General features: G+C 71.1%; 2 protein-coding genes across 3 annotated transcripts; both read left to right on the top strand.

Moving 5' to 3' along the window:
• The first annotated feature begins 1,375 nt into the window (after positions 1–1,375).
• On the top strand, positions 1,376–8,730 carry Cers1 (ceramide synthase 1). 2 transcript variants are annotated; one of them, XM_042671205.1, is made up of 6 exons: positions 1,376–1,526; positions 4,068–4,248; positions 5,568–5,729; positions 6,236–6,383; positions 6,591–6,676; positions 8,655–8,730. In XM_042671205.1, the coding sequence occupies exons 1-6, from the start codon at positions 1,412–1,414 to the stop codon at positions 8,695–8,697; spliced, it is 735 nt and encodes a 244-aa protein (XP_042527139.1). In that variant the 5' UTR covers positions 1,376–1,411; the 3' UTR covers positions 8,698–8,730. The 2 variants fall into 2 exon arrangements, with proteins under 2 accessions (XP_042527139.1, XP_042527138.1); XM_042671204.1 differs by having other exon boundaries at positions 6,567–6,676.
• Positions 8,731–9,053: 323 nt separating this feature from the next.
• Positions 9,054–10,287, top strand: Gdf1 (growth differentiation factor 1). The gene is made up of 2 exons (XM_042671212.1): positions 9,054–9,372; positions 9,503–10,287. Exons 1-2 carry the CDS (start codon positions 9,063–9,065, stop codon positions 10,285–10,287), a joined length of 1,095 nt encoding a protein of 364 aa, XP_042527146.1. The 5' UTR covers positions 9,054–9,062.
• Positions 10,288–10,925: the final 638 nt, after the last annotated feature.

Below are 10,925 nucleotides of genomic sequence, written 5' to 3'. Positions count from 1 at the left end.
CACCCCGTGGGGCGGAGCCTGCGCCGGCCACGCCCCCGCCGACCCCCGCGCGGGGCTCCGCTGCGGCGCGTGACGCGGGCGCGCGGCTCGGGCGGCTCCGCGGCGGGCGGCGGGCGTGCGGGCGCATGGCGGCGGCGGCGGGGGTCGCGGCGGGGCCGGCGGGGCCCGAGCCCATGCCGAGCTACGCGCAGCTGGTGCAGCGCGGCTGGGGCAGCGCGCTGGCGGCGGCGCGGGGCTGCGCGGACTGCGGCTGGGGCCTGGCGCGCCGCGGCCTGGCGGAGCACGCGCACCTGGCGCCGCCCGAGCTGCTGCTGCTGGCGCTCGGCGCGCTCGGCTGGACGGCGCTGCGCGCCGCGGCCACCGCGCGCCTCTTTCGGGTCAGTGCGGCCTGCGGGGCGCGGGGGCGCGGCCTGGGGACCGGGGATCTCGGGTCACCCCGGGCCGGCCGGGCGCAGGCTGCGGCCGGGGCGCCGGAGGCCGCACGGCCCGGAGCCCGCCCCGCCCCGCTCGGCTCGGGGGCTCGGGGCGCGCGCTGCGCGGGGGCCGCGGATCCCGGGGGTCCCGCGTGACCCTGGCGCTGACCTTGGGGCGCCCCGCCCTGGGGAGGGGTCTCCCCGGCAGGTGTCGGGCGGGCGGCGCCCCGGGCCGGGCTGGGGGTGCGGGGCCCGCGCCCAGCGCCAACAAAGGACCTTTCTGTGCGGGCCAAGGAGAGGCCGGGCCTGGCGGGGACGCGGGGTGTTGCCCGGCGGCCGCTGCGCCCACCCTCGCCTTTGCGTCACGGGGGGGGGGACCCCGACAAGCGCCTCCGCCGGAAGGGCGCCGAGCCGCCCCCGGGGCGCGTGCCGCGCGGGGGCCCGAGAGGGCCGCGGAGGGGGCCCCGCGCCCCGCGTTCCCCGCAGTCGGTGGGCGGCCCCTCCGCCCGGCCCGGCCCTGCCCGGTGGCCGGGGTGACGGGGCGGCGCCGCCTGTTTCCACGGCAACCCCGGGCAGCCGGCTCCTGGGCCCCCTCCGCCCAGGAAGGGGGCGGGGCCTTCTCCCACGGCGCGGCCCCGCCCCGAGGCCCCGCCCACGCCCCGCCCACCGGTCCCCCTGACTGACAGGTGTGGGCCCCGGGGCTCCCCGCGACCCTCCTCCGTTCCCCCCTTGCCGTCTCCCAGGCCCCTGCCCTCCTCCGCCCATCCCACCCCTGCGACCTCAGCCCGGGCCCCAGGGCCGCTCCCGGCCCCGCGCCAGGCGCCGGGCCGGGGGACAGCTGGGCGCTAAGTTTAGCCCTTTGGCTGTCAGCCTTGGGGCCCGGTTTCCGCGGGCGCACCGGGCTCCCTGCCGCCGGCCCGGCTGCCCGGCTCACGCCGCCCGCCTCCCCGCAGCCCCTGGCCAGGCGGTGCCGCCTCCAGCCCCGAGATGCCGCCAAGATGCCCGAGAGCGCCTGGAAGTTTCTCTTCTACCTGGGCTGCTGGAGCTACAGCGCCTACCTGCTCTTCGGCACCGACTACCCCTTCTTCCACGACCCGCCCTCCGCCTTCTACGGTAGGAAAGGCCCGGGCACCGGACGCTGGTCCGACAGACACCACATCTCGGGTGGTCTCAGGCCCCGCTGGGCTCCGGAGGAGGGCTCCTGGGGGTGGGAACCCTATTGTGAGCCAAGATGAGTCTTCCGGTGATGCAAAGGCCCTGGGTATCCCCAAGGGCCGCGTAAGGCCTAGAGGGGCACCTCCCCGGGCTCTGGTTCTAAATGGGATGGGGTTCTGTGGGTGATGCCTCTGCCGGCCACTGGGGGGGGGGTTGGGGGTCCCCTGTGCGTCCTCCTGGTCCAGCCAGGCTCAGGGAGAGAGAAACAGTTGCCCCGGCCAGTGGGCGTCCTCAAGGCTGGAGTCTGGGTGGGCGATGGTTCTGGGCCGCCCGTGTCCTGCCAGGGGCCCGTCCTGAACCTGCACGCATGCAGTTCCCCACTCTCTCCCCGCCTGTTTGCTGGGCCAGAGGCCCAGGCCTGGGGTGAGCCTGGCCAGGGCTGAGCACACATGACCTGAGCACCTACAGAGGGGAGGAGGGCGGGGAGGGGGGCAGCGGGGGGAGGGGGATGGGGCGCTGCTGGTCTGGGCAGGGCGGCAGGACCCGCCCTGACTGCTGGGTGGTTTCTGTGTTTTCGTGTGTCTTCAGTCCTGGGGTGGAATGAGGTCTGGGCGCTGTCCCTGAGCTGCTTTTGCACTACAGGAGCCTCTACCGAAGTCACATTCCCGGCCCTTGTTTGGTTTTTGGAGATGAGGGCTTCCCTGGGGCGGGGCGGGGCTTGAACGCGGGGAGCGGCTGGCGCTCCGGCCCCAGCACCTGGACCGCAGGTGCCCTGTGGGGCTGGGGCTTGAACTGGTGGCCTCACACTCTGCAGCCAGCACTCTGCCCGCACCACACCTCAGCCACGCCCGCCAGCAGCGCCAACTACTCCAAGAAGTGGGGACCCCCTCCGCGTGCCCCGCACAGCCTCCCAGCCCCTGGCAGCAGGGACCCGCTTCTGTGTCTGTGGACTCACTGTTCCAGAACCTTCTCTGTTTGAGATATTTTATTTTACTGCAAATGTGTGCAGTGTGCAGTCTCTCTCCACCCCAGCCTCCTTCTCCAACCTCCCTCCTCCCCAGCCTCCCGCCTCCCCAGCCTCCTCCCTTCTGTAGATGACATCACTTTGCTTTTTTGGGGGGGGGTGTCAGTCGTGGTGGCCAGTCGTCAGGGCCTGGGCGCTGTCCCTCAGCTCTTCAGCTCAAGGCTGGTGCTCTACCCCTTGAGCCACAGCGCCACTTCCAGTTTTTGGTGGTTCATTGAGGTCACAGTCTCACGGGCTCTCTGCCCCGGCTGGCTGTGAACCGGGGTCCTCAGCTCCAGGCCTCCTGCGTGGTTGGGGTGACGGCCGGCGAGGGAGGCAGGCGGGGCTGGTGGAGTCCCTGGCCGCGGCGGGCGGAGGGGCCCGCGGTGCTGCCCGGTCCCCTCTGCCTGGGCTTGTGTGAGAAGGGCACGCCAGGCCGCCGCACATCCGCACTAGGTTCGAATCCGGCTGTGCTGTGTCTAGGGCCTTTCTGTGTGGGTTTGGAGATGTGACTGCCCTCCTCCCCTGCCGTGAGCCCAGGCGGTTGGTTGCACCACAGCATCTTTGCCTGAAGAGCTTCTCCACCTGCCACAGCCGCAAAACAGCGGGGCCGGGCCTGGCTCGCAGTGGTGATGGCAGGAGCCGCCGCAGTCCCTGTGGCAGCAGACGGGGTGGGGGGGCAGGGCGGTGGAAACCGCACCCCTCCTCCTGCAGATGCAGCAGGCCCGTGCAAAGGGGGGACTGCGGAAAGGGGGGCTCTGCCTGCGCCAAGGGCCAGAGTTCTAGCTCTGCAGGGCTCACCTTCTGTCCCCTCCATCTGGTCTGGTGTCTGGGGAGCCATGCACCTGTCATTTCTTCTTCCCTTCCTTCCTTCCCTTCTCCTTGCGGGGAGTCTGTCTGTGCATGGAGCTGCGTCTGTCTTCCTTCTTTCCCCTGGCTGCATCATATTCCACAGTTCTGTGGGGTCACGTGTCCATCCCTGAACATGTGGCTGCTCCTCACTTCCGGCTGGTGGACGTGGGGTGCTGAGCACAGAGCCGTGTCTGCAGCTTGGGTGCCTGTCTCTGAGGCAAGGTCTTGCTGGACATGTGCAGCCCAGGCTGGCCTAGAACTGGCATCCTTCCTCAGCCCCCCCCAGGGCTGGGAGCATAGGTGTCTTCCGGGGGGCGCGGAGGAGTGCGCTCTGGCCTGGGGTGAGGCGAGGTGGTAGCGGCAGGGGGGGGCACGCCGCCTCAGGGGACAGCTGCCGGGTGAGTCATGGGGGGACAGGCTGCTGGGGAGACTGGGTGGCTCTGGTGCATGCTTTTGGCTATGTGCTGGAACTCGCTAGAAATCTCATCCTGCCTCTCCTCCCCACCCCATGTAAGACCTTGTACTATCGAGTGACAGGTAACAATTGGGAGCAGGCCCCCAGCAGTGGCCGGGGTGGGCAGGGGATGTGGGGTCATGAGGGGGATGCCCCGAGGACCCCCACTGTGAAGTTCGGCTCTCTGCAGACTGGACGCCGGGCATGGCGGTCCCACGGGACATCGCCGCCGCCTACCTGCTGCAGGGCAGCTTCTACGGGCACTCCATCTACGCCACCCTCTACATGGACACCTGGCGCAAGGACTCGGTGGTCATGCTGCTCCACCACGTGGTGGCCCTGGTCCTCATCGTCGCCTCCTACGCCTTCCGGTAAGTGGTAGCGCTTTGCCGCGTGAGCCACAGCACCACCTCCAGACTTTTCCTGGAGGTAAGAGTCTCCCGGGGACTTTCCCGCCCTGGCTGGCTAGGAATCCAGATCCTCCCGAGACATCAGCCTCCCGAGTGGCCTGAGCCACCGGTGCTGGGCTTTGAACCAATGCCAGGGTGTTTTCTGGGGAGGGACCGTGGCAGCTGGGGTGAGGGTGGGGTGCTGGTATTCACGGGAAGCGGGAGGGTCGTGAGCCGGGGGTTTGGGGCAGAAACTACGGAACTGACCTGAAGAGCAGAGAAACCTGAAGGGAGCCTGGGCCGGGGATGGGGAGGAGGGGCCTGGGTCAGGACCCAGGGAGCTGCGGGGCGGGCAGAGGCTAGCTGGAGACAGGACCAGGGGGCACAGGGCAAGGGGCACAGGGCATGGGGGCCCCCCACTACCGCGCCACGCCCATCACCGTGCCGGGCCACACCCCCACCGCGGCGCTGAGCCCCGCCCATCACCATGCCCCGCCACGCCACGCCCATCACCATGCCCGGCCACACCCCCACCGCGGCGCTGAGCCCCGCCCATCACCATGCCACGCCACGCCCATCACCATGCCCGGCCACACCCCCACCACGGCGCTGAGCCCCGCCCATCACCATGCCGCGCCACGCCCATCGCCATGCCAGGCCACACCCCCGCCGAGCCCCGCCCCCACCATGCCGCGCCACGCCCATCACCATGCTGCGCCGTGCCCCGCCACACCCCCACCGCGGCGCTGAGCCCCGCCCATCACCACGCCACGCCACGCCCATCACCATGCCCGGCCACACCCCCACCACGGCGCTGAGCCCCGCCCATCACCACGCCACGCCACGCCCATCACCGTGCCGGGCCACACCCCCACCGCGGCGCTGAGCCCCGTCCATCACCATGCCCCGCCACGCCACGCCCATCACCGTGCCGGGCCACACCCCCACCGCGGCGCTGAGCCCCGCCCATCACCATGCCACACCACGCCCATCACCATGCCCGGCCACACCCCCACCACGGCGCTGAGCCCCGCCCATCACCATGCCGCGCCACGCCCATCGCCATGCCAGGCCACACCCCCGCCGAGCCACGCCCATCACCATGCCGCGCCACGCCCATCACCATGCTGCGCCATGCCCCGCCACACCCCCACCGCGGCGCTGAGCCCCGCCCATCACCATGCCGCGCCACGCCCACCACCGTGCCACGCCCACCACCATGCCGTGCCACGCCCACTGCCGCGCCGGGCCACGCCCCTCCCGCCCAGCCCCAGCCCCCAGCCCCAGTCCTACCCCTCCAGGTACCACAACGTGGGGATCCTCGTGCTCTTCCTGCACGATATCAGCGACGTGCAGCTGGAGTTCACCAAGCTCAACACCTACTTCAAAGCCCGCGACGGCTCCTACCGCCGGCTTCACGCGCTGGTGGCCGACCTGGGCTGCCTCAGCTTCAGCTTCAGCTGGTGAGCAGGCCGCGGGAGGGCCTGGCGGGAGGGCGGGGCCGGGCAGGAAGGAGCGAGGCCTAGCAAAGTGGACGTGAGCAATCAGAGAAGGAGGAAGGGGTGGGGTGGGGCCAGGCCAGGAGGGAGGTGGGACTAGTGTGTGGGCAGGCCTAGCACCGGGGGCGGGGCCTGGCCGTGAGGGCGGGGCCAGGCGTGGACGGGGTAGGGGCGGGGCGGGGCAGATGTGCAGCCCTGGAGGTTGGCCGCCAGGGCCGGGAAGCAGGGAGCACTTTGGGGGGGTAGTGGAACCTGGTTCTGGCGGCTCCTGACAGAGCAGGGCCGTGGAGTGGGTGTGGGGTGGTGAGGAAGGAGCTCCAGAGCGGACCTGAGGGGCAGGGCACGCATGGAGGAGGGAGCCGGGGAGGGCGGGACTGGGCAGGGACAAGATGGGATTGGACATGGGCTGAGTGGGGCCCCCACCTCGTACCACCCCGCCCCTTCCCCCCCCCCCCCCCCCCCCCCCGCAGGTTCTGGTTCCGTCTCTACTGGTTCCCGCTCAAGGTCCTGTACGCCACCAGCCACTCCAGCCTGGTCTCCGTGCCCGACATCCCCTTCTACTTTTTCTTCAACGCACTCTTGCTGCTGCTCACCGTCATGAACATCTACTGGTTCCTGGTGAGTTGCCCGGCTTGGGGCAGGCAGTGTCTGTCCCGTCCTGGTCTGCGGGTAGTGCCATGGGAACAGCAGGTGACAAGGGCCTGTGGCAGCAGCACACCGCTGCCCGCAGGGCTGGGGAGGAAGGAGGAAGAGGGAGGAAGGGCCTGTCTCACCCCCCCCCCGAATCCCCCCCTCCCACAGTACATCGTGGCTTTTGCCGCCAAGGTGCTGACGGGCCAGATGCGTGAGCTGAAGGACTTGCGGGAGTATGACCCCTCTGAAGCCCCGAACCCCAAGCCCAGCAAAGCTGAGTGAGTGCAGAGGCCCAGCCTGGGACCCTTGCCTGAGCACCGAGGCAGTGGGCAGGGGCTGCTGACTGGCCCGGACTCATTCACGCAGACCCCGCACGGGCGTGGACCGTGTGGAGGGCTGTGTGGTGGGCTGCAGGGACGGCCAGGACACCGGGGGAGGGCACAGGGAGCGCGGCCTCCAACCTATGACCTCCAACCTGTCCCCGTGTCCCGCTGTGGCCTGAGTGCCGGGGACAACACCTGACACAGTGTAATTGTGAGTGGGGACGGGAGGCTGCAGAAGGTTCCAGAAGCTGCTGGCCAGCCAGTCTCCGTGACCTGCCTGGACCAGGCGGTGGGGCCTGGTGTTGGGAAGCAGCTGGCTCCGACTCCATTACCAGGTCAGGATGGGGTCAGCAGCTGGGAGGGCCGTGTGTAAACCACGTGACTCACACATCCTAGCTGCAGGGGGGGGGGGGGCTGCGATGGGGAGCAGTGGAGGCCAGCCAGGGCAGGAAAGACCACAAGACGCCCCTCCGGGGCAGGAGCGGGACAGGAGCCAGCAGGCTGGCTTTGATGGGGCAGGCGGTGTAGAAATAGTCAAGGATGGATCAAACCTTTTGGCTGGAGTGGGCGGGGCTCAGGCAGGGCTGTGGGGAGGGGCAGGGCCCACACCCTGGGTGGCAAAATCTCATCTGGGGCGCCCGGGGCCCAGTTCATTGTAGTTGTCCCTTGAAGGTGAGTCAGGAATTGTACAGAGAGATCAGTGAGGCCTCCCTGAGGATTTTTCCAGAACATTCCAGGGGGAGCAGTGGGGGAGAGAATGGGGTAGGAGATGACCTTGGTGAAATCTAAAAGCAAGAAAGGTTAGATTGGTGCTGTGGATGGACAGACTCACCGTGGGCTGGCCAGGCAGGCACCAGCCAGGCCCCTGAATGCCCAGCCAGAGCATGGTGTGATGGGGCACCCCACTTCTGAGAGCGCAAATCATAAAGAAGTAAGTGTCCCAGGGACACCCTTGAACCAGAATCTCTACAGGTGGCAGGAGTTGGCTGGGTCTAACATAGAACATGGCGGGAGGCAGGGGGGGGGGGAGGGGGGTCAGAGAACAAGGGGTCAGAGGGCAGGGCCCAGGAGTCAGAGGGTGAGGCTGAGGGGTGGGAACACCGCAGCAGAAGCATCCGCAGCCGTGCCAGGCTCGGCGGGCAGGACAGCATGTGCCTGGCACAGCGTGCAGGAAGTGATGAGACAGACTGACACAGACAGACAGAGGGACAGACGGAGAGAAGGGAAACCTGTCCAGGTCGCAGGGAGGGGTGGGGAGCTGTGGCAGGCCCCGAGACGTGCCTGGGCCACAGTTGCGTTGCCACCCGCAGCCGCAGATGCGGTGGCCGTGGCGCTCGCGGAATCTAGGAATACTCGAAAATGTGGAACTTATTTTTTAAAATGGCACAAGGTGGCCGGCGGGGTCAGGAGGCCGTGCAGGGAGACCACAGGGCTGGCGTGGCCTGCTGTGCCACGGACGAAGGTGACAGCACCCAGACCTGAGGCACAGGCGTCCGCCCAGCGCCCCCCACCCTGCTGCTGCCCGGTCCGCGCGGGGCTGCGGGCTGTCCGGCCCGTCCCAAGGCGGCCCCGGCCCCCCGCTGCCTCCTGTGTGCGGACTGTCCGCTAGAGCTTCCGTGGAAGGCCGGAGCCCGGCGGACGGGCGGTGGGAGCCCATCCCCGGCCCGTGCCCGGGCTCCCAGGCTCGCTGGCGGGGCCGGCCCGCCGGGCCTCACCGACTTGTGTGAGATCCGCCCGGGGCCGGGCCCTGAGGTGGGGGCCCCGGGGCGGGTCGGCTCCTGGAAGGGGGGCTGCACCTCCGGCGGCCTGCGCCTGCCGGGCTGGGGCTCTGAAATGTGGGGTGCAGCGCGGGCGTGCCTGCGGGGACCAGCGCAGGGAGGCCCGGCGGGGCCGGGGCGCTGGACCCGCCTCACCCCCGGCCTCCCGCCCGCAGGAGGCCGCTGAGGAACGGCCTGGTGAAGGAGAAGCGCTTCTGAGCCCGGCCCCGCCCCCGAGCAGGCCCCGCCCCGCCTAAGCCACGCCCCGACTCACCTCTGACGGAAGCCACGCCTCCCAGGAGAAGCTGGGCCACTCCCCGAAGAGCCTGCTGCGCCTCCGACGGAAGCCACGCCTCCTGGGGCCGCTTGGCCACGCCCCCGACGGATCGACCTTGTCTCGGGATCCTGGCCTCAGCGCGCTCCCTTCTGGGCTGGCCGTCCCCGCGCCTCCGCCCCTCTGGCGGCCCGCGCCCCCCCCCCCCCCCCGCCTCCCCCCCGGCCCGCCCCGGGCCCTCGGCCCCACCCCGGACCGCTGGTCCAGGCTGCGGTGGATGCTGCTCACATTGGCCGGCGCTGGGAGCAAGATGCCGCCGCTGCTCCATCCCGTTCACCTCCTCCTCCTGGCCCTGCTGCTGCCCGCGCCCGCCCCGGCCCGCGCCCCGGCGTCCCCGGACCCTGCCGCCGCCCTCCTCCGGGCCCTCGGGCTGCGCCATGCGCCCCGCGGCGCCCCCAGGCTCCGGCCTGTCCCTCCGCTCATGTGGCGGCTGTTCCGCCGCCGTGACCCCCGGGAAGCCCGGGCGGGGTGGCGGGGGTCCCCCGCGGCCCCGCCGCGACCGTGCCACGTGGAGGAGCTGGGGGTCGCCGGGAACATCGTGCGCCACGTTCCGGGCCGTGGTGAGTGCGGCCAGCGATCGCCGGAGGGGGGAACCCGGGGCCCCTCCGTCCTCCCCGGCCCGCCCCTGCCCTCCGACGGCCGGCGTCGGCGCGCGCGCCCTGGGCGCTAGCCGGTGCTCTCGTTCCCCAGGTGCGGCGGACATGCGCCCGGAGCCCGGCGCGGCACAGGCCGGGCCGTGCCCCGCCTGGACCGTGGCCTTCGACCTGTCGGCGGTGGAGCCGGCCGAGCGCCCGAGCAGCGCGCGGCTGGAGCTGCGCTTCGCGGCGGGGAGCGCGGCCGCGGCGGGCCCCGCGGACGGCTGGGAGCTGAGCGTGGCGCTGGCGGGCGAGGCGGGCCCGGGCCCCGAGCTGCTGCGCCGGGCCGTGCGCGCGCCCGAGCGGCCGGTGCGCGCCGAGCTGCTGGGCGCCGCCTGGGCCGCCAACGCCTCGGCGCCCCGCAGCCTCCGCCTGGCGCTGGCGCTGCGGCCCCGCGCGCCCGCCGCCTGCGCGCCCCTGGCCGAGGCCTCGCTGCTGCTCGTGAGCCTGGACCCGCGCCGGTGCCCACGCCCCCCGGCCCGGCCGCGGCGCCAGGCCGCGCCGCCCCCCGCCGGCGCCTGCCGCGCGCGCCGGCTCTACGTGAGCTTCCGCGAGGTGGGCTGGCACCGCTGGGTCATCGCGCCGCGCGGCTTCCAGGCCAACTTCTGCCAGGGCCACTGCGCGCTGCCCGCCGCGCTGCCCGCACCCGGGGCGCCGCCCGCGCTCAACCACGCGGTGCTGCGCGCGCTGGTGCACGCGGCTGCGCCGGGCGCCACCGGCCCGCCCTGCTGCGTTCCCGCGCGCCTGTCACCCATCTCCGTGCTCTTCTTCGACAACAGCGACAACGTGGTGCTGCGCCACTACGAGGACATGGTGGCCGACGAGTGCGGCTGCCGCTGAGGGTGCCGCGGGCTGCCCGTCCCCTCCCCCGCCCCTCCCCCAGGAAAGGCCACCACTGTTTGTTAACGTTTTATTGGTGACAAGAGCTTAAAACAAATTGATCAAAACCAAGTCACACCGTGTGCACAGATGCTCCTCGATTCGTGGATCGGTGGGGCTGCGGGTGGGGTGGGCGCCCGAAGCGTGGGAAAGGGGAGGGGCTGGGGCGCCCAGCATGGCGCCTCTGCACCTGGTGACAAACGCTCGCCCTGCCCAGCCAAGCTCAGTGGCAGCCACCAGCGGGGCCGGGGCCTAGGGTCAAAGGGCACAGGATGGGGCACCGTGGGGCCGGACCCGGCCTCCCATCCACCTCCGCGTGGAGCCCTGGATGGATGGATGCCCTCCCCGCCGCCCTCCCACCAGCCTCAGGGTCCGGCCTGGCCCCTCCCGGGCAGGCCGGCACGGGGCGCGGCTGCAGGCAGTGCTGCTGGGCCGGGGCTCTTGGAAACGGCCTGGCACAAGCGTCCCCCTCTCCCGGGTGCCACTAGGACTTAGGATCGGTCTCAGTACTCCTCGGAGAGAATCTTAAAATAAAAACAAACAGGAAACCCCAAACACCCTTCTAGATTAAAGGAACCCTTCTTAGAAGGCGGGCGGAC

The sequence above is a fragment of the Dipodomys spectabilis genome, unplaced genomic scaffold (genome assembly GCF_019054845.1).
Source record: "Dipodomys spectabilis isolate Male_0828 unplaced genomic scaffold, ASM1905484v1 ptg000609l, whole genome shotgun sequence".
Lineage (NCBI taxonomy): Eukaryota > Metazoa > Chordata > Mammalia > Rodentia > Heteromyidae > Dipodomys > Dipodomys spectabilis.
This window is presented reverse-complemented; position numbering and strand designations above follow the sequence as displayed.

Bases quoted from the DNA above. Each gene is read 5' to 3' on its own strand.
- Gdf1 (XM_042671212.1), top strand. From the start codon at position 9,063: ATGCCGCCGCTGCTCCATCCCGTTCACCTCCTCCTCCTGGCCCTGCTG. The intron at 9,373-9,502 runs GTGAGTGCGGCC...CTCGTTCCCCAG, and splicing joins GCGCCACGTTCCGGGCCGTG to GTGCGGCGGACATGCGCCCG.
- Cers1 (XM_042671204.1), top strand. From the start codon at position 1,412: ATGCCCGAGAGCGCCTGGAAGTTTCTCTTCTACCTGGGCTGCTGGAGC. The intron at 1,527-4,067 runs GTAGGAAAGGCC...GGCTCTCTGCAG, and splicing joins CCCGCCCTCCGCCTTCTACG to ACTGGACGCCGGGCATGGCG. The intron at 6,677-8,654 runs GTGAGTGCAGAG...TCCCGCCCGCAG, and splicing joins CCCAAGCCCAGCAAAGCTGA to GAGGCCGCTGAGGAACGGCC.